The 20307-nt window shown below is 44.7% G+C and overlaps 1 protein-coding gene across 3 annotated transcripts in view; it reads left to right on the forward strand.

The window, feature by feature from the left end:
- The window catches only part of Ntrk3 (neurotrophic receptor tyrosine kinase 3), a 366962-nt gene that overhangs the window by 259164 nt on the left and 87491 nt on the right, over positions 1 to 20307 (forward strand). The window contains exons 13-14 of one of the 3 annotated variants that reach the window (XM_059272822.1): positions 5779 to 5913; positions 7460 to 9464. The exons of 1 other annotated variant lie outside the window; for it this stretch is intronic. In XM_059272822.1, coding sequence (XP_059128805.1) covers positions 5779 to 5913; positions 7460 to 7578 — 254 coding nt within the window. In that variant the 3' untranslated portion in view covers positions 7579 to 9464. Of the gene's footprint in view, positions 1 to 5778; positions 5914 to 7459; positions 9465 to 20307 lie in introns of those variants that run through there. One more of the 3 variants, XM_059272828.1, reaches the window with a different exon arrangement.

Raw genomic sequence — 20307 nt, forward strand, 5'->3', positions numbered from 1 at the left:
CACAATGAATGCCATCAATTAAAAAAAATCAATAAATGGAGGACTGAGGATCTAGCTCAGTGGGAGAATACCTGCCTACCATACAAACAGTCCTTGGTTCCATTTCTGGCATCACAGGAAAAAATAAAAACGGCAACAAAAACAATTAACTAAATAAAGTTAATAAATGAAAACTAATGCGTCAATACAGGAAAGCATCCTGTTTTGCTGGGTTTGGTGGGACAAGCCTGTAAGCCCAGTATTTGAGGGGGGTGAAGAAGGATCAGGACTGCAGGTTGTTACCTTTGTGTTGCAGAGGAAGAATACCCAATGGAAAGCAGTTGAAGGGAGAAAAAAAATCTGCTTTAGCATACAGTTCCGGAGGGCTAGAGTCCATCAATATGGCAAAGTCATGGCAACAGTTAGAGAAAGCACAGATGCCGTAGCAGGCAGCTGCCTGATCATAGGATCAGGCTTCTGTCCACACACAGGAAGGAGTGAGTGGGAGAGCAGGGCTGGGGTGGGGGTGGGGGAGAGGAGGTGAGTAGGAAAGGGAGTGAGGCTGTACAATAAAAGCCCACTCTCAGTGATACACTTCCTCCAGCGAGACTCCACCTCCTAAAGGTTCCTTAACCTTCCCGAAGACAGCCACTACCTGGGGACAAAATATTCAAATACAGGAGTCTGTGGGGACATTCTTCATCCAAACTACTACATTCTTCAGGTACATACTAGCAAGTTTGAGGCTGGCTTGACTACATGAGACCTTGTTTCACAGAACAAAAATCAGTCTCATTTTAAAGTTTAAAAACTATGCAAAGCAGTGCTATAATCTGGCTGTAGGTGGTACAGAGGTAGGAGTGTCTGTACCAGTTATCTGCTTCAGAGTAGTGGTCAGCTCGGGTGGGGAGAAACAGGGTGTTAGATGCACACAGGTGAGTTCCTGGTCATGATTATAATAGACTATCTTCAAAAGAGCTGAAAAGAAGATACCAAAGGATTAACATTGTTAATGCTTGGCACTGGGTATGGAGTTTTGATATTCTCTACACTTTACTGATATTTTAAACATTTGAAAAGAGTCCAAAGAATCAAGAAACAGGAAAAAGTGTACTTAACGTAAAAGATATTTTGAAGTGAAGGAAAGAAAGGCAGATGGTCTATTAATACCTGGGGTTTTCTTTCCTTTCAATTGATCAAGAAAAAGAGATACACAACAACCTCATGTTATCTCCCATATAGCAATTTTTGAGGATAGTAGAGATGTTTTATGATATAATTCTGTAGAATATGGAGGTTTTGGGCTCTAAAAGATGACTTCATTCATGTCGTGGGGTAGAAAGGATTTTACCTTCTGGGGGGACTAACAGTTCACTCATGTAAGCCAAGATCAGCCTGTTGTTGGGATAGTCTTATTAATGCCAAGGACACTATTCCCAGTATAGTGTCCTTTTTCCTTTTATGTGAAGCTCTTCCTGTTCTCCCTAGGAATGAGCTGAGAGTTCCAAGATTCTCCCAGGACTTCTGCTTGTATCTGAGGATCTCAGGGTTCTGTGTACTTTATCTCACCCAAACTTGGTTGCCTTTCCATCTGACTTCCATGGGCATGCCTGCATGAGGGAATACCTTAGGCTCAGCCCCTTCCTTCTGAGCCAGATCCAGACATCTGGAACCAGATTTGGCTTTGCAAACCAGTAGGCCAGGAAATCTCATTCTATACTTTCTCAGCAGTATTGGGGATACTTTAGAGGAAAGGGTACCCTATATTGAAGCCAGGAGACTGTGTTCAGTATTCTTCCATGAAGCATATAGCAGGGATAGTGCAAGCTCAATTATATTTCAGTATCCTATAGAAGCCTTTGCAACATGTTTATTATGATATTGTATATACCCCAGGAAATAAAACAACTGTATTTTAAAGCCAAAGGACTGTTTTTCACATACCTTATTCGTATCAGGCACTGTGGATGATACAATTGCCACATTCACTTCTGGCAGTGGTGTTTTTGGTGGCCCCCAATAGGTTTTCTTTTGTCTAAGAATTAATTACGTTTATTTAATGTGTGTTTGTGCACGTGTGTGTGTGTGTGTGTGTGTGTGTGTGTGTGTGTGTGTGTGTGTATGTGTTTGCCAGGGTACATATATAGGGTCAGAGACCAACTTGTATAAGTAACTGTTCTCCTTCTGCTATAATGGACCCAAGGATTAAATTCAGGTCCTCGGGTTTGGATGCAAGCATGTTTACCTGCTGAGATATCTTATCAGCCAAAATATATTTTCCTATTGAGAACCTCATTCCTCAACACAGTACCCTCCTATGCATACAGCTGTGTTCCTGAGTGGTCTCTTGGAGATGGCAGGTTTGATCTCATGCTATAGAAAGACTTTGTTTGTATTGTCAATCATGACCAGAGAAAGGATTAGTTTTGTTTGAAAGGGACACTTCGTGAGTGCTGAATGCCATGACCTCCATGGTATTCTTTAATGTACAGGCATGGCCTAATGACTGCCAAGTATCAGACTCGGGTGGGAAGACTGTTCATAAGTGAAAGTATGGAGGAGCCCACAGAGTGGTGGGACATGGTGAACTGGGAACCACACAGCTACTGTTTGCCTCAGGTGATTATTATTGTATAGAAATATTGGTTCAGCTTTGCCAGAACGCTTAGGTTTTTAAGACAAGCTACAACTAGTCATAGTTTAAGTATGACGTCTAAATTTGAAATGCTGGAACGTAAAACTCTGAATTTTATGAATTCACTTGTTTGGGATGGGAGTAGGAGAGGAGGAAGAAATTGAGTGGCGGAGGGGGATAATATGAGCGAGAGCGAGAACACAAGTGCAGGTCTGGTGCCATTTGTAGCCTGTGGGCTAGGCTTGCTAGCTTGAATTACAGAAGGGGAGATGAGTTTTAAGCAATCTAGTCTGCAGCCAGCAAGACTAAGATTTGAGGCTTGATGACTTGAGCCAACACTTCTGGACTTTGATTGAATTTGGTTACAGGAGAAGAGAGATCTTAGATTCGGAAGAGCAACTGCCCTAGTGAAGCAAAGGTCCAGCACGACACTGTCATAACCCATAGTCCCCAAAGATGTTGGGGTGATCCTTTCCCCATGCATTTGGAGGAGACAACACCTAGGCAAAAAGTAAAGCAAAGAGACATTTACATAGGATGGAACTTTTCTTCAACCTTGTGAATTCTCTGTTCACATGGTGGCTAGGCCAGGACACTGAACAGATCTCCCTCAGCACTATGCTTGGCTTCTCCACTCTTTCTGCAAATACAACTGTCCTGAAAATTGCTCCTCTAGCCAGACTCCTTATTGCCTCCTCCTCATAGGCTAGTTTTTATCCTTCCTTACCTGAACTCCAGGAAATAATACCAAGTGTGGTTAATGCCAAGATGGAGTTTGGGATTCCTTACTGGAAGGCCCGAATCCAAGCAACATGTTCCTGCCAAAGTGATGGGGATCCAGAGAAAAGCTAGTCTGTGTTGTGTTGCGTGAGGGAAGTGGCATGGCATGGGACTATGTGGATCTCTATAGAAGGAGTTTGTGAGGAGAGAAACCAGTCCTTTGTTCAGGGATTGCTGGAAGGGACAGGTTCCTCTCACTGGAGAATATCCTGGCTTGCCTTTCTCTCTAACACCTATTCCTAAGAATTGTTTTTCAGCAAGGGGTCTTATTTCCAAGTAGGTCATTTCAAGTATTTTTGAATTAGAAAAATCTGGATTCAAATTCAAATTGCTATAAAATAACATTAGACATTTTTGAAAATATGATTGAGTTAATGCTATACAGTTTTTAGGATATTGGAGGATAATCAATTATCTGTACACAATGACTGACATGATAATGAATCTTTGGATTCCATGGTGATCAGTGGTAAGTCTGCTGATACTTTGCTCCAGGCTTTCTTTATCCTAGATCTGCTGGAATTGTAGTTCAATAACATTTTACTCCTTCTCACTATTGGAGAAAGGAGGGGAGACTGCCACAAGAATGATGCTCTGACTAGGCTGGGTAGGCTTCCTACCAGAATTGCCTTGGCTTCTGTGTCCCTTTTAATAATAAGCTACCCAGGACCTTAACACCAGAACACTATGTATTTCAGTTCGTTCTTGTGATATAACAACTCTAAGGTGACAAATACATTTGAAGAGATAGGATTGGAAAATTATCCTAAAATAAGAACTTTATGAGTAGGCTAGATAACAAAGGGGAACAGAAGGAGAGGCCCCTGAGCTTCCAACGTTAGAAGCAGAAAGTGTAGGCAGGAGACACAGGAAGATGCTTACCACTACAGATGCTAGAGAGCGGATGGCTGCTAGTCAGTCTGCAGGGTTGAAACCTCAGCCAGGAAGAGATGCTTGGGGCTTATACAAATGTTGGGAAACAGAGAGGTTTGAGGTTCCGGGCTTCATTTTGCATTTTGCACAGCCAGGGGAACTAGCCTTTCCTTGCTGCTGAGGATACAGAGGACTTGGCCATGCAGATTTAGTCTGTTCTTGGTTCATTTGGGGGTAGGCTCCAAAACCCCTCACTCAATCCTTTGGGTGCTCTACATCCCTTTCCTCCTCTCCACATCCCTTATAACTCCCTTTCCTTTCCTGGAGTGATCCTAGAATTTCTGGCTGGCTTCTCAGACTTTGACAATCCCTGATGTCCAGGCTCTGTTCTGAATTACAGAGGGTCCATAAGTTCCTTCATGCTGAATGACTCTGGGGAGAGCCAGTGACAGACAGAAGAAGTTTTTCGTTGGGCCACCTGTGGGCAAGGCCTTCTTAGGGAGTGTTTGCCTCTCTCTAGCCCTCTTTCTGCCCATCTCGCCTTCTCCTTACATTTCCTGTGGTCCAGGACTTTGCCCTCCTCTGAGCATATGTCTTCCCTTCATTTTCTGGGGTTGTTATGAGGAGTTTGGGGGGGGGGGCGTGCAGGAGTTTGGAGTGGTGCCTCTCATGCTATCAAGCTTCAGCTTTTAGAATCTTGGAAAGGCTCCACCCGGGACCGAGTTCCAGAAAAAACAAACTTCAAATCCTGGCTCATATGAGAAAATGTTCATGTTTACAGAGGCAGCTTTAGGGACCTTGGCAGGGACTGAGGCAGGTTTGGCCCTGGTCTGAAAAGGATCTGACATGGAGCCTTCTTCAGCCCATGGATGTTGCATAGTCTCTAGAGGAGAGCTCTCTCTCAGGAGCTGCAATGATATCACCTTCATGAGGCCTGTAGCCTTAGAGTCTCCACAGAAACTGTAACTTTTGTTGTTCCAAAGGTTTTTACCCTGACAATGACTAGAGGAAATGGGAGGAGCCATCCCACTGTCTCACCCTCAGCCCTATCACATCACTTCCCTCTTGGACATTTCTTCTGTGGGATACAAAGCCAGAAAGGGCATCTTGGGTCCCGTAGAATCATCTCTCAAGGCATAAAACTCCTCCTCTCCAACTCAGAAATGGCACCCAGGATATTTACAACGGGAATATTTGGAGGTTGTTAAACCTAATCAAGGGAATGACTGACGGGAAAACAGGTTAGGAAAATGACTGGGCAGAATTCATGGTGTTGGCAAATCTTTCTTCCCTGACTCTAACTTGATGAATTTGATAATGCCACTGTGTGGTACGCAGGAAAATGATTAGATTTTATGCATAAAACGAATCAGGCAAAGCAGTGTGGATACAGGCGCTGGGAGCACTTGATTTCTGTTTCTGGCATTGTGCATTTAAGAAGACTTCCCCAAGGTTTTGCACTTGGGGTTTAATACTGACCATTAATCCCCCATGTCTGCCTCTTCTGCCAGGGGTCTTTTCAAACATAGACAATCATGGGATATTAAACTTGAAGGACAATAGAGATCATCTAGTCCCATCAACTCACTATATATATGAGGAACCTGAGGTCCAGAGTGGGGATGTGTCTTACCCAAGGTCGCATGGTGAGTTGCTTCCTTTGACATGTTTGTGTGAAGACCCCTCCCCTGCCAGTTTTGATTCTTAAGATCCAAAGACCCATAAGCACCCATGCATCTCAGAAGACTAGAGTACAGTGAGGTGTCCAGGTTGGGATTAGTACTCAAGTCCCCTGAGTGAGAAGAATCTCTTTCAGAGGAGGATGCTTCTTTAGGCTAAGGTAAGGGATGTAGGAAAGCCAGAAAGGGACCATGACCTAGAAAGAAACAGTGGTATCATAAACCTCTTCAGAAGGCTGCTCAAACTTCTGGACATCTTGTCCTACCCTGTCACATGTGAGATCCCCTGCTTGGGGTTCAGCACAGAACAACTATCACAGCTCATGGAAAACTGACATTCCTCTTAACATTATATCATGAACAAAGGAGACCCTCTATTTTTATAAACTGATTTCACTTCCTGCAGACAGAGGTAACAAAACAGCCAAAATGACTCATCCCTGCTTTGATCATATTGTGTCCTATGCAGGGAGAGTGGGGGAAATCTCAATACAGTTGAACTCTGTTTTAGCCTCTCCCCATCATGTATGCTCAATACTCAGGGGCCATATGCCCTCTCCATTTCTGTATATGGTTTTCATAGAAAGATGGGGTTTCTCTGTTCACTGACCCCTCCCCCACATAAATAGGCATTTTTTACAATCTGAGATTGAATGAGCAACCCTTTTCTGGAGTTTGATTAGGAATATCCATATTTCTGAACATCCCATTCTGTCCCTGGATATACGGCCAGAAAGGAACCAAGCTGTTATAGAAATTTCCTCTTCTTGAGGTAACTTATGACCTTGTGGCCAGCTGTGTTACATACTCCTTCATAATGTCTCTAGTCCCTGTAAAACGTGGAATTGTGGGAACACTGAGTTCTCAGCTGTCATTTTCTAAGCCTTTCACAGCCCTGGCAATATCAGATGAGAAGTCAACAAGAAAAAGAGCATAGGCTTGGGAGTATAGTGTTCCCTACCTCCTTGTATAGTTGAGAGTGCTAAGAAATTTATTTCTTAGAATTTGACCCCTAAGGATATTGAGGTCTGGTAAAGAAGAGCCTTCTTCACACCTCCTCTGGGAATAGTATTGTGCACGCACACCCCTTTTCCTGTCTCCCCAATAGCTCATTGTCAGGGTTTCTTCCTCCCAGCAACAAGGTTATAGACCAAGACTCCCTTCGATGAGTCTGTTCTCCCTCTTCCATGACAGTCCTAGGTCAAACTCTCAATGCAACGTCAATGCTCACTCCCCTTTCTCAGTTCAGTCAAGTTCCCAGCAAAATGGAGTGTTTCCAGTTTCTCTGAGCATGCTTGCTTTAAGTTACCCGCAATCCCTGTCCTTCCCTTCTGCTGGCGACTCATTTTGGCTATTCCCGGTATACATCTGTAGCTGTAGCTCTAGAGTTTCCCCTTTCGAGTTCCCTCTCTGTTTTCCCCTCTTAGTTTTGATCTTCTTTGGGGGTTTTGGTTTTTACTTTATTTTGCTTTTTTCTGTTTTTCTGTTTTTTTTTCTTTTTGTTTTTTTATAGGTTTCAGAGAAATTATGTTGAATCCAATAAGCCTTTCCGGACATTCCAAGCCTCTTAACCATGGCATCTATGTTGAGGATGTCAATGTTTATTTCAGCAAAGGACGTCATGGCTTTTAAAAACTCCTTTTAAACCTCCTTGTTCTGATGTCACCTTGGTAGGATGGGCCCTCTGAGAGGTTGGAAGCTCTAGGCATTGTTCTTTTTGGATCCAGGGATGCTAAGTAGAAACTGCATGAGCCACCAGTGCTCCAGCACCCTTTACCACCGAGATGGGTGTGTATCCCGTGGACCACTGGCAGGTTGCCCCCCACTCCAGTCATCACTGTGTTCCTTTTTCTCCGAGCCTCCGAGGCAGCTCCTGCCGACATCTTTAGAGCCAATAAAGAGAATACAAACCCAAGCACCAGGAGCTACCTTTTAAACACGCTAGCCATTCTCTTGACCCAACCATCACAAGAAAGCCTGATGAAGTCCAGCCGCATTCCAGTCTCACCTTCCGACTTGGAAGCGTGGGGTCTCCATGCTGTCCTCTCAGTGATCTCGTCGCCCTGCACAACCTCCAGCGGGGAAGAGTCACAGAGGACTCTTAAGCAGAGGTGGAGACGGCGCGGTAAGAGGAAGGGGATCCAGGCCCAAGTATTGGCTGCAGATTAGGTCTCGGAGGGAAGAATGGAAGACAGTCATTTTGTTGGTTTATTTTTATTTTTGTGTGTATGTGTGTGTGTGGAGAAAAAAAATCATACATTTTTTTTTCTTTTGTGGACACACTTGGCCCCTCCTTCTTCTTCTCTCTGGAATGGCTCACACTGAGTGCAATGTTAGAAAGTTCTTGGGGAAGAGTTTATGCTGGCTCTACCTGGGTCACTAGAGCTGCAGTTTCGACAAGCATTGGCTGCAGGAGGTCTTGCCTATGAATTGGCCATCCTACTAGGACCACAAGGGACCAAGGGAATCAGGGACCAAGACCGTTCCTCCTAGCTCATGATCTCGGGATTGGCTCTCTCCCCTACTTCTACTTATTCTTGACTCTGAGAACTTTTGGAACCCAGTGGAATCATCATGCCAAGGTCAAGATGAACTGAAGGGGAAGAGAAGTAAAAGCTGGCCTCCTCCAGCCCCTCCCATGGCACCGATGGGCTGTCATCCAGGTCTCTGGATATGTGTGTTCACTGTGCTTGCTTTCACTCCTGTCTTGCTCCATAGCCATCCTCTCCCAAAGAGGGGTTGTTCCCCCATTTTCAGCTTGACCCTCTGGGGAGAGGGAAGGGGTTGATAGTCCTTTACATAATAGGAAAGACACATTTTCAGAGCTCGAAAGCTTTGCCAGGTTGGCTGAAGTATTGGCTGAGTGAATTTTGGCTTGGCCCAGCTCTCCCAGTTCCATGGGTGTCCCTGTTATGGGAAAGAATATGGAGTACCCCAAGTTCAGTTCTTGAGACAACATGGTGTTTAGTAAAACCCAGTTTGTCCTGGTGTAGTGTTGCACAGCAGTTGGAAGACAGAGCATATATATTCCCTAGGTTATATTCCCTAGGGCCTGAGGATGATGGTTCATCATGTCAGGTTCTCAGACTGATGCTATAGATACCTCCGTGGGGGTATATAAGCACAAAGCTTTCCAATTTCTTTCCCAGGACCTGGAGTGGCCTCCACAGTGTCACTTTAGGTTCAGGGTTCCTCAAGGGCCCCCAGATCTGTAGTTGTCCAGTCCCTCCCAACACTGCTCACCCTCTTCCCCATGGTTCTCTGTTGAACTCTTCCCCATCACACTCAGATGATCCCTTGGGTCCAGGTCTCCTCCTGAGTGTGGCTTTAAGGAGTAAGTTTGAGGATGATGTTTTTAATTGTTGTAAATCATGACCTCATTTCCAGCCTCCCAGGCTCCATCCATCTTTTACTCTGCCATCTCTTCACTTTGTGCTATGACAATGGGGCGTTGTGTTTCCACAGAGACTTATAGGAGTGTTCAGTGTATAGTTTCTTAATAAACACTTTATTTTCTAATGAAATGACTGCATCGGACCTCTTATTTGGAAGTTTTACAAAGAATATTAAAGATGTAGCAATCCCAGGGCCCCACAATTTATTTCCCACTTTGATATTATGTTGCTATGGACGTTTCCAGCACAGTTCTGCTAGCCAGAGGGTTTTGCAATATGTCCCTTTGGTTGGGTTCGTGGAGAATCCTCCAGGTACCTCAGATTCCTATGATAAAATGCTTCTTCATCTTATTAGGTACTCAGAGAGGTTCAGTGGTCCAACCAGGATCACATAGCATGATAGGTAGAAGCAAGATTCAAACTCAATTCCTACAGTCACCACTGTGGGTTCCTGATACCTTTGGTACCTGGGGAGTTTTTTTTGCTGTTTAAGAAACTAAGACTTGTAGAGGTATTTTCTTCGGAGCTGATATACAAAGGGATCTGGGAGTGGGAGTGGGGGAGCCTTTCTCTTTGATGTGAAAGCAAGCCTGTGGGGTTCTCCCTAGGATGGAGTAGTTTTCTATCTTTTCTGTGAACTTACTTAGAAAAAGATTAATCTCTGAGATTATAGGCCAGTCTCTTATCACTGAGAGACACTTGACATGCACATATATACAGACATATCACACGAACACCCAAACTCACCTTGGTTCAGCTGTCTTGGCAGGGCTCACATGGGCTTCCAGAAGGTGGAGGAAAAAGAGCCCCTGGATCCTATTGAAAGTCCAAAGCCGAGGTGAGCTGGCATTTCTCTCTGACCAAGCTTGGATCCTGGTCCCCACTACAAGCACAAAGACCTAAATGCCTTCTTTACTTTATATTCGCTTCCTTTTAGAAGGAAAGCAAGCAATATGTAAGAGAAACAGAGAACAAGGGCTGGAGAAAGGATACTAGGTGGATGTGGACCCTTCTCTGGGCCTCATTGGGGCTTGCTGGAGCTCCGTTACGTAGGAAGCAAACGAGAAACAAACCAAGGTAGGTGGGATGTGTGACAGTGTTAAGATGAGATTGGTGCCTTTCTGTATGACCTCCCTCACTTTATCTCCTGCACAAGTCTGCTTGAATCCTTCCTGCCCTCAGTGCAAGTCGGTGTCCGTAAGAGTAGGCTGCCACGTGATAAAGGTTACACTAACTCCTCACTTTTGTATATTCTCAGTGGTTCCAGGATGTCAGGGTCGGGGCAGAGATAGCTGATATTTGGGACTATCCTTGGGACCAAGGAAAAGTATGTGAATTCAAGGAAGAACTTTGGTTTTTCGTGCAAGACATTTAAGCTCTGTGTTATCTCATGCACAGAGCCTGCCAATGCACAGCATAGATAGTGGGTGGGAATAACCCCTGAGAAAATGGGAGGGGACAGGGCTTTGCTAGCGTTAGTCAAGTGGAGTGAGAGACTTTCTTATATATCAGGAGGCAAGAGGAAAGAATAGAGCTGTGGGTTTGTTCAGTGGTTCAGGGGCAAGAAAATAAGGGAGTCTTTATGTGGTAGCTTCTATTGTGCCTGTGAAGTGTGAGGTAAGGTTCTGTACCATGAGTGAGAAGATCCAGTAAGAGTTGAGATGATATACAATGGTACTGGCAGAGACTATGGTGAATGCCAGGGAAGTGCAGGAAGGTGGCTGGGCAGAGGATGGACCTGTCTGGGTTTGGAAAAGGATATCTGGTCTCAAGGCCTGTCATTTCCTTGGTTTCCTAGGTACTAAAGTGTCATGAAATTCTCCCGATTAAGCCTTGGGGTCAGGCAGAGCTGGCACAGGGTACCCCCAGAGCAGAGCTCAGTCCAGAAAGGCTGCCATATTGGGGTGCTCAAGAGTGTCACCATCTAGACCTGCATTTTTGGCTTCAGAGTTCACTGGCAGATGTTCATAGAGGCTTTCTTGGCCTTAAGCATATGGTCTGGTCCTGTGATATTTTGCGGTAGAGCTCCATGCCTGGATAACCCATGAGCCCAGCTTGCTTGTCAGGTACTTTCTGGTACTCTTTTTTTTTGTTGTTTATTTATTCTGGAGGGATATTTGAGAGGTGACAGTTGTGTGTACTGGAGACTGTGGAACTCAACTACATCCTGAGTGAGAAGGTGATAGTTTCTGGATACCTGTAAGTGACACAGTCTATAGGGGTTGTACATCATTAGGTTGTGTGGCCAGGTCATGGAAATAAGGGCTAAATGCCCCGAATTAGGCTCACAATGGAGCATTCACAATCATCACTTTGTTTATCATAGGAAGCACCTACTCAGCTAGAACTTTCTATCCACGAGAAACTGAGGCTCAGAAAAATTTCGTAACCACTCAGGGTTTCCATAGCTTGTGGCCTGTGACATCATAGGGTATGCCTGAGCTCAGAGTACTCTTGGTCACTCTTTTGTCCCCTAAAGCTGCCTCTTTTCTGCTCCTGGAGGCTTCCCCATGATAGCTTCCTACCCTCCACCTCAAGATAAGATCCTTCAGGTACTATCCCTAGCTTCCTTCTGAAACTACATTCAGAGATCTCCTGATATGTTGAAACTCTGCCATGTGATTCTCATCCAAGCAGAGACCAGATGCTAGGTAGCTTCAGTTTGGAAAGCTAAGAAGGTAGTCTCTGGGCTTCCCATTCTCTCCTCTCTCGAATGGGATTTCCTTCCTGCAGCCGAGTTCTCCACACCTCTATTCTCACCTCCACCTCTCCATAGGTGTGGCGGCAGCAGCAGCAGCAGCAGCAGCAGCAGCAGCAGCAGCAGCAGCAGAATACTAGACTGTGACTCCTTCTCTAATTCTTATTTGACCCAGTTCCTTCAGGCCACAGTCAGGGTGGAGCAAAGTTCAAGAGTCTCAGATACAGTCGTAAGGCAGTCCGTGAGGGTCCCGTCCCCCGGAGCAAGCGCAGAAGTGGGCAGATCAATGCAGGATGAGCTCATTGTTGCATAGCTCTCTGAACTAAGCGAGTCATGGATTAGGCAGAGTGGAGCCTTCCTTCTTCGGTGCTTGCTGACTCCTGCACTGACGCCAGACTTGCACATAATGTGACTTTGATGCCAAATGTGAAAGGAAGGCAGCAGAAAGGGGGGATAAAAAACAACGGGATAGTGAAGAGTAGGCCTAGATCTCCTGAGGCTTCTCTGGGAGATTAAGGGAAAATTCTTCAGCTTGACAGGAGAGGGAGAGAGGCAGACTAGAAACTGCTGGCCCTTTAATTGCATCTGCAGTGTCCAGTGCTGACCTCGGGGGCTCCACTGCTCTCCTCTGTCTGCTCTACCCACCTGCTCCACTCCTGCTCTTTGTCGCTGGTTGATGTGGGGGAAGCTACGTGCAGCCTCAGGTTTCCTTGGAAAGCTCTGGTTCTGCATTTTACCTCTAGAAATCCTGTGGTTACCACCCCCTCTACTTCCCACTTCCCAAGAGAACCTCAGCCTAGCTCTGACAGCGTATTTTCAGAGCTAAATCAGATTCCTCCTTCAACCCTACTTGAACTCACAAGTGACTTGAAGGAGATGTGTTAGCAGCGGGTGTGGTTCTGAAATGACATCAGGATTCAGAAGCCTGCTTGGGTAGGATCTGGGTCCTCTTACTTTGTATACAATGAGTGAAACCTCCGCAGAGTGACCTGGCCTCGTTTTCTCCTTAAAGGACAACGTGACCAGGAAAAAAAAATATTTCTGCATGGGTGGTAGAAGACCTGTGACCTCTCTGCCTTGTGATCCTTTTCCATCTGGAGAACGGCTCCCCCTAAACATAAAATAGCTTTGAGTGTGCTTGCCAGAGCTCGGTCTTCCTTGTGGACTCTCTTCTCTTTGTAGGGGGATATGAGTTTTTGAACGCTTGCTCAAATTTACTGCATACTCCAGGCTATAGGAAACAGAGGGCAGGGATAAGGAGGGGCATCTTAGGGTTAAGCCACTGATGGGGATAGGCTTGGCTCCTCTGACAAGTAGAAGTGAGATGTGCAGGGTGAGCTCCGTGGAGCACAGACCCTGCCAGATCATAAAGGATGCTAATGGCACGTGTGTGGAAAGCCTCTTGCTCAGGCCCATGGCAGACTTGGGGCTTTTTGGAGTAAAGGCAAAAGGCAGGATTATGAATTCCTGGAAGGCAGCTCGAACTTCAGAAAAAGCCGTAACTGACAACTCTGGTGGGACTTCCAGGCCTTCACACTAGGAAACACATGAATTTACTACACGTGATCAGAAACACCCCTGGGCTTTGCATGATCACTGTGTTAACTCCTGACCCTATGCAAATCATAGTCCCTCAAAGGTTTTTCACTGTAAATGGGCTCAACTTTGATGAGGTTCAGTGTATAAAGATGGGTGTGTGGCGTAGTCAAGAACAATGGACCCTGGATATTCTGAGATTCCAAACCACGGAGCTCTTGCTTCACCCCTTGACTAAAAGAAAAGTCAAATGACACCTGTGGGTGCAGAGGAGGGGTGTTCAAGATTCCCCAGTCAGCCATGGAGAGAGTCTGAGGAGCAAGGGCTGAGGCTGCCAACAGGTATGCATTCCACAACTGTGGCCACCAGGACTGCCTTCAAGTGTGTCATAGCAGCTGAGAACACACCACCAAGCCAGACTTTGGTAAGTAACACCAGAGAAGGCCTTGGTGGGGACCTACAGGGCCAGCTTGCCTCTACAGCTCTCTTTCCCTTTGTTTCTGCCACTTTTATGCTGTTACCATGGCAGCAAAATGAAGCTTGGTTCTGCCTTTGGGAACTGCATTGGAGCAAGTGGCCTATTTCCCTTAAAGAGACACTTTCTTCCCTCTCTTGATTGCACAGTTCATTCTCCAGCAAGAAGGACAAGGACCTAGGCTGGTAATGGGTAAAATGACGTCAGTGCTGTCAGATGTGGCCTGGCAAGCTTCCTTTTACAGACTTCTGAAGAGCCACCAACCTTCTAACTCTGAGCACATGTTAGCTTTGCTCTGTTTGTGTCCATGTGACGTGCATGGGCTTTCTTACTCTGCAAGGCTTGCAATAGCAGCTGATGAAAATTCATGAAGCCTGGTCCCCCTCCCAAGTGGACTCCTCAGAGAAAGAGGAGGTGGACGGCTGGAGAGAGGGGCCATACGTATCCATATGCATGACTTAGTCTCACACACTCAGGTGCTTAACGTGCCATTGAGTTTGATGATAATAGGGTTGAGCCTCTGCAAGAGGAGGCTTTCTGAGCCTGCATCATCACTTCCTCTTACTGGCAGTGTTTCTTGGAGGAGCAGTCTCCAAAATCTGCCCTCCTGCTGCTCAAGGCGTGACCTGAAGCCTATGTCCCATAGGCCAACCGAAGGGTTCCGGGGTCCTTTCGCAAATAATCCTAGGAAGCTGGAAAATCCCATAGCACAGGCTGGATGCTAACTGAATCCAGCCTGTGCATTGTGTGCACATCAGTATTGTTACCATCCCTTGTCACAGTGGGAGGAGTAAATCCGTAACAACTCTTGGGAGTGTTCGTCTCTGAAAGGTCAGTCTGGCTAAGGAGGCACAGCCAAGACCTGTGACACTCTCTGGACGTTCCCACCAGAGGGCCACAGCTTTGCTTAATTCCTTTGCTTGAGAAGAAGCTGATAAATTTGACCAGGGAGACCTGGAGTCTGGTCTTTCCTAGTCAGTGGGCACCACGGGAAACACCATCAATATAGATTGTATTTTGGAATGTTATGGCTAGGAGATTTTAAATTCTGAATCTGTGTCTAAGTGATCCACAAAATGGCTCAATCTTTATGGCCATTAGTTTGGCATTTCTTGTGACCCTAATAGGCATTTGCTGCTTAACATCCCTGATGTCAAACAGCCAACTTGGTTATGAGGAAGACCAAAATGGCTACCATAAACATTTTATCAGGTCAGCCGCCTTGACAAACTGTTATTCCACACGAATGGGTCGGTTTTCTGGGCAAGGCTTCAGCAACTGCAATATGGCTCTCCCTTAATTTGGAATTCCCAGCTTGCAGAAAAATCATTTTTCTCATTTCAGCTATTAAATAAATGCTTTGAAAATCATGTGCTCCCCCATCACTGGCTCCAGCAATGCTCCCCTTAAGTATATCAGATGCTAAAGATTCATCCGATAACTTTAGATATTGTTACACAGCTTATCCGGCTCTTATGGGTTCATGGTGTACATTAGGATAGTAAAGGCTCTGAGAACCCCTGCTGTCAATCAACCCTTTTGTTTTGCAAGTTCTCCAACATAATTGAACATGGAGCATTCTTCACTTAACACCTATTAATACATTCCACACACATACTTTAGGGAACACTGGTTATAGTGTGGTCATACGCTTTTAAAAGAGAACTAAGCAGGATGATTCATCGGCGACCCATTGATGTCAAAGGTATCATCGAAGGACCACATCTCACATCTCAACCCACCAGGAGGCTCAGCTCTCCCTGTGGTAAGTCCCTGCATGTAGGAACTTGAGACTTCTGCTCTAATGTGGGCCACTCTCATAGACTGATGTCACCTAGCGGTAGCACACAGAAATGACGACGGGAATCCCAGTCTCAGCCATGCCACTAAGCAAGTGACTTGGGGTAAGTAAGTTAATTTTCCTTGTTCAGTATTTGTCTCAGTAGCTGGCTAAAGGTTTACTGACACTCATTAGAATAGTCTATTCAACAGGTGCACTGAACACCATGTCCCAGTGAGCCACTGCTGACTCCTGGCAGGGGACATATTGGGTGCTCTGGTGAACATATTGGCCAATGAGGTGGGAAGATTGAGAGAGAGGGGCTGTGTTTGTGGGTAGGGATCAGCCTGATTCTCGGGGTAAGGAAGGAGGCCAGTGTTTGGGTTTTAACAGGCCCTTCCTGTCACCTTTGGACAGGGCCAAGAGGGACTTCTCAGCAAGATTTTCCAACTTTGATTTCAAGAAGGCAGCACTGCCTAACAAATAGTCTGAAATGTCAAAGAATAAATGTTAAAGCTTGAGAGGTCATTCCCCAGGGAGTTGCCTGGGCTGGTAAGGGAGGGAGGGGAAGAGAGGAGAGAGAGAAGGACACAGCAGAATCCTCCACATAAAGATTCCAACTTGGTTTTGTGATATTTAAGAGAAAAGGAAACTGAATTATTTATAACATGGAAGATGGAAACAGGCTATAGAGGAATGACTGGGCTGGGGATGGGAGCTCACATGCCAGTATTTGCCTGGTGAAGCTTCTTTTGTCCTTGACATCCTATTGGCCATTTTTTGAGCTGCCTACTGGAATTATTACTACTCTGTAGAACACCCACATCATCTAATATAGAGGTTGGAGGAGGCAGTCTCTGGAAGCAAGTATTACAAAAAGCATGGATGTCTTTCCCTCCAAGAGCTGAAACACATGATTGGGAAACCCCTTCCCTTCTCTTAGCTTCCAGTCTGTGCTTCTCAAGGCAGGGATTCAGAAGAGCCCGGCTTCAGTGCGAATGGGAACCATCTTGGTCTTGGCTTGGGCACCAGCTGTCAGTGTAGATCAAAGAAGATGAATTTCACCTGTCAATTGTTTCATCTGAACGATGATGGAGACAATTATCCTATGCTCCTTCTGGGAATGTCAAGAATACCATGTGTTCAAAATACCTTTGTACATTGGGGCAGGGACAGGAGCATAGACTAATCTCTATATTGTGTGAGGTGAAAATGATGTTTAAAAATTTTTTTAAAGGAGAAATCAAAGGCGATAGAAAGGTTGGTAGCAAAATTGGAGGGAATGGGGTCTCTTCTTTGTTTTAGTTAGTGATGCAAAAAATGTGTAATGTGATAATTATACCTTGATTCTGTAACATGGGTGATTTAATCCATCAAAGAGTTCCGTTAAGGAGAAAAGGCAAGCTTCAGAAGCCCACTCTTCACTTGACACCAGCGTGTCCTCTGTCACTGTCCTCATAACTCTTTCTGTGTGACCTTGACATTCAGAGACAGAAACAGAACCCAGTTGTGGACACTTTGGGGTTGCTGAAGTGGAACTACTCCCAGTACAAATCAGATCATGAGTGGACCTCTACATAAACAATACTGTGTTTAGGATGCTTGGATTTTGCTGAAAATAGCAATACTTCTACTTTTTCCCTTAGGCTTGTTTTTATCCACCTTGATGAACCTAGAGAACATTTTTCAGTTAAAATGTCACAATGACACTTCTGTTAGAAACTCTGAAATGCACTTATTTTTACATTCAGTAACTTGCTGTAGTCCCCAGAAAGGTCTTCCAAATAGTTTTCCTTCACTCTGTACTTTCTGTGACATAGAAATTTAACCCAGCATCCATTTACACAGTGCCTTTTATACTCTTAAAAATTATTGAGGTTCAAATATAACTTTTGTTTATATGTGATGAATCCACTTTTATTCCCTATATCTGAAATTAGAACTGGGAAAAATGTGCATAGTCAAGAATGTACACAAAGCTCTCAGAATGATGATATTACCACCAGAAATGTGGGGATGTACAAGAAGGATTTCACGTATTACTAAGAAAACTGAGCAGCTCTGTCAGCTTGTAAAATCCCATTGGTAAGAGCAGGGACAATGAAGGGATGGAGCTGAAGAGAAAGAAGCCATTGTGTATTGTAGTTTTCATTACAAACCATGTTTGGATTCGTCTAAGGAACACGAAAATCATCAGTGTGTTAGGCAGCCCCTGTACAAGTAAGTGTAAGTTTAAGGATGCTAACATCTCCCTGATTTTCTAACCTGGATGGATTCAGTAGAGAGGTTGGACTACAACACAGGTTAACTCTGTATAGCATCCAACACATCTCCCTGAAGATACCTGTCTCATCATAGTTTGTGATGGGTGACAGTGCCCATACCTCTTGTGATAGATATGTCATGTATATTCTGGAGGTGAGAACTGCTTTGAGATAGTTGTGATGAAGTCTTTGTTACTAATATTTCACAACCTCACTAGAGGAATAGAGTCTCTAAGAATGACTTTGGGGGCTCAGTGACACAGTACTTACCTGGCATGTGCAAGGTACTGGCTTCTGTCCCTAAGAACAGAGTTTAAAAAATGGTATTTTGGGGATCCCAAGATACTGGTTCACTAATTGGTCTTTTAACCATTAGGGGCATCTTCTCTAAGCTGTACACTCTGTTACTAAGTGAAGGAGTTTGTAGTCTACTGCAGTGATTTTCAAATGATGGATTATTTTATCCCCCCAGGGAAACGTGTGCAGAGACATTCTTGGTTGTTATAACTAAGAATGAGTGGCATGCTCCACCATCCACTGCACAAAGAATTAGCCAACCCAAAGCGTTAACAGTGCCAAGATTGAGAAGCTCCAGTTTCATAAGAATGTAGGCCAGTATTCCTCAGTCTTGAGCAAGGGAGACTTCTGTAGTTCTTGGGACCCTGTCCAGATGCCAGAGTCCAAGAGCCATAGGAAGTGACCACCTGGAGCCTGTAATCCGCTCCTTTAATTGATAGCACTTTAGCTGCCTCTCTTTCCTTACCAAAGCTCTTCCTGGTGTACTTCCAGGATCCTCTGAGACTCTGAGAGGTATTCTCCTGTGAGGATGCTACACTTCAGATGGGCATGCTAGGGTTAGCTGAGGGACCATTGTCTTTGGGTAGTGGGATGTGAGGGTGGTGTGATTAACGGAAAGCACAGATACAGACTGAATGGGGACACGTGTGCATAGGAGGCCTGCTTTGATGCAGGCTGGAGACGGGGTCTTTGAGGAGGGGAAAAGGCTAGGGGTCAAAACTTTGCACCATATGTTTCATAGCACTGAAAAACCAGAGTCCTTTGGGTATGACTTTAAATTACACTGAAGATATGTTTAACAGGGGTATATCTTATTTAACAGTATGTTAGCCTGATGTATACCTTCCTAATCTTTGGACACCTGAGATATTTGCTTCTAATTAATAAGGGGTGGATCCTGTGTGAATAAATGGATAATTGTGAAGCCGTATGATGAAACTGTAAGAGATGTAAGCCCTGAGGAAGAACAGCTAGCTCTCAAGTGACATTTAAAAAGTTTGAATGATTTTTAATTATATGTATTTATTTATGTGTGTTTGCATGTGTGGGCACACCATGCTACTATGTATATATGTGGAGGTTAGAAGACAACTTGTGTGTGGGTCCTGGAGATAAAGCTCACGTCATCAGGCTTGGTAGCAAGTGCCTTTACTCTCTGAGCCACCTTACTGGCCTCTAAATGATATTCTTAAAAATACTTAATCATGACATCTATTTGCAGCTGTATAAGTAGAAAGTGCAGTTCACAGTCACCCATAATCAAACGATCAGTTAAGATTTAAATGTTTCATCATTTAAAGAGCCGCTGGTCTCCTCAAACCCTGGGAAGCCTGACCCCATTGCCATGCAGCTAAACACCACTGTCCTTTGGTAACCCTGGACGGACTGAGGCGGATCTTCTGCCATCTCCATGCTCTGGTAATGCTCATACAGAGTCATGCCCTTGTCAGGTTGCTATGGAGACTGATCTCAGGGTCTTTGCAATTGATTGGTATTTGGGGGAACTCTGTGGTTTTCAGTATGCTGTGACCAACATCATAGGGGTTGGGGGTGTCTGTGTACTATTGCCTCCATTTGTGGACTATTGTGAGGGAATCTGTCTGTAATAGAGTGGTAAAGACACTGGAGAAATTGAATGGGAAAGACTTTTTCCTACTCTTAATAACAGTGTGCCTTTTTCTGATTACAAAAGTAATTTATATTCACAGTGGAAAATTCAGTGAAATACAGAAAAGCATACAAACACATAAATTATCTACCATCTCATCACCCAGAGACAACACTGCTAACATTTTAGCTTTCTGCCTTCTAATCTTTTTTATGTACTTATTTAATTATTTAACAGAATAAAATCATTCTATGTGAGCATGCACACACATAGTTTCTGATTTTTTCTTTTAGAAGATTGCTTGCAT

Source organism: Peromyscus eremicus, chromosome 1 (assembly GCF_949786415.1).
Source record: "Peromyscus eremicus chromosome 1, PerEre_H2_v1, whole genome shotgun sequence".
In the NCBI taxonomy this organism is placed as follows: domain Eukaryota; kingdom Metazoa; phylum Chordata; class Mammalia; order Rodentia; family Cricetidae; genus Peromyscus; species Peromyscus eremicus.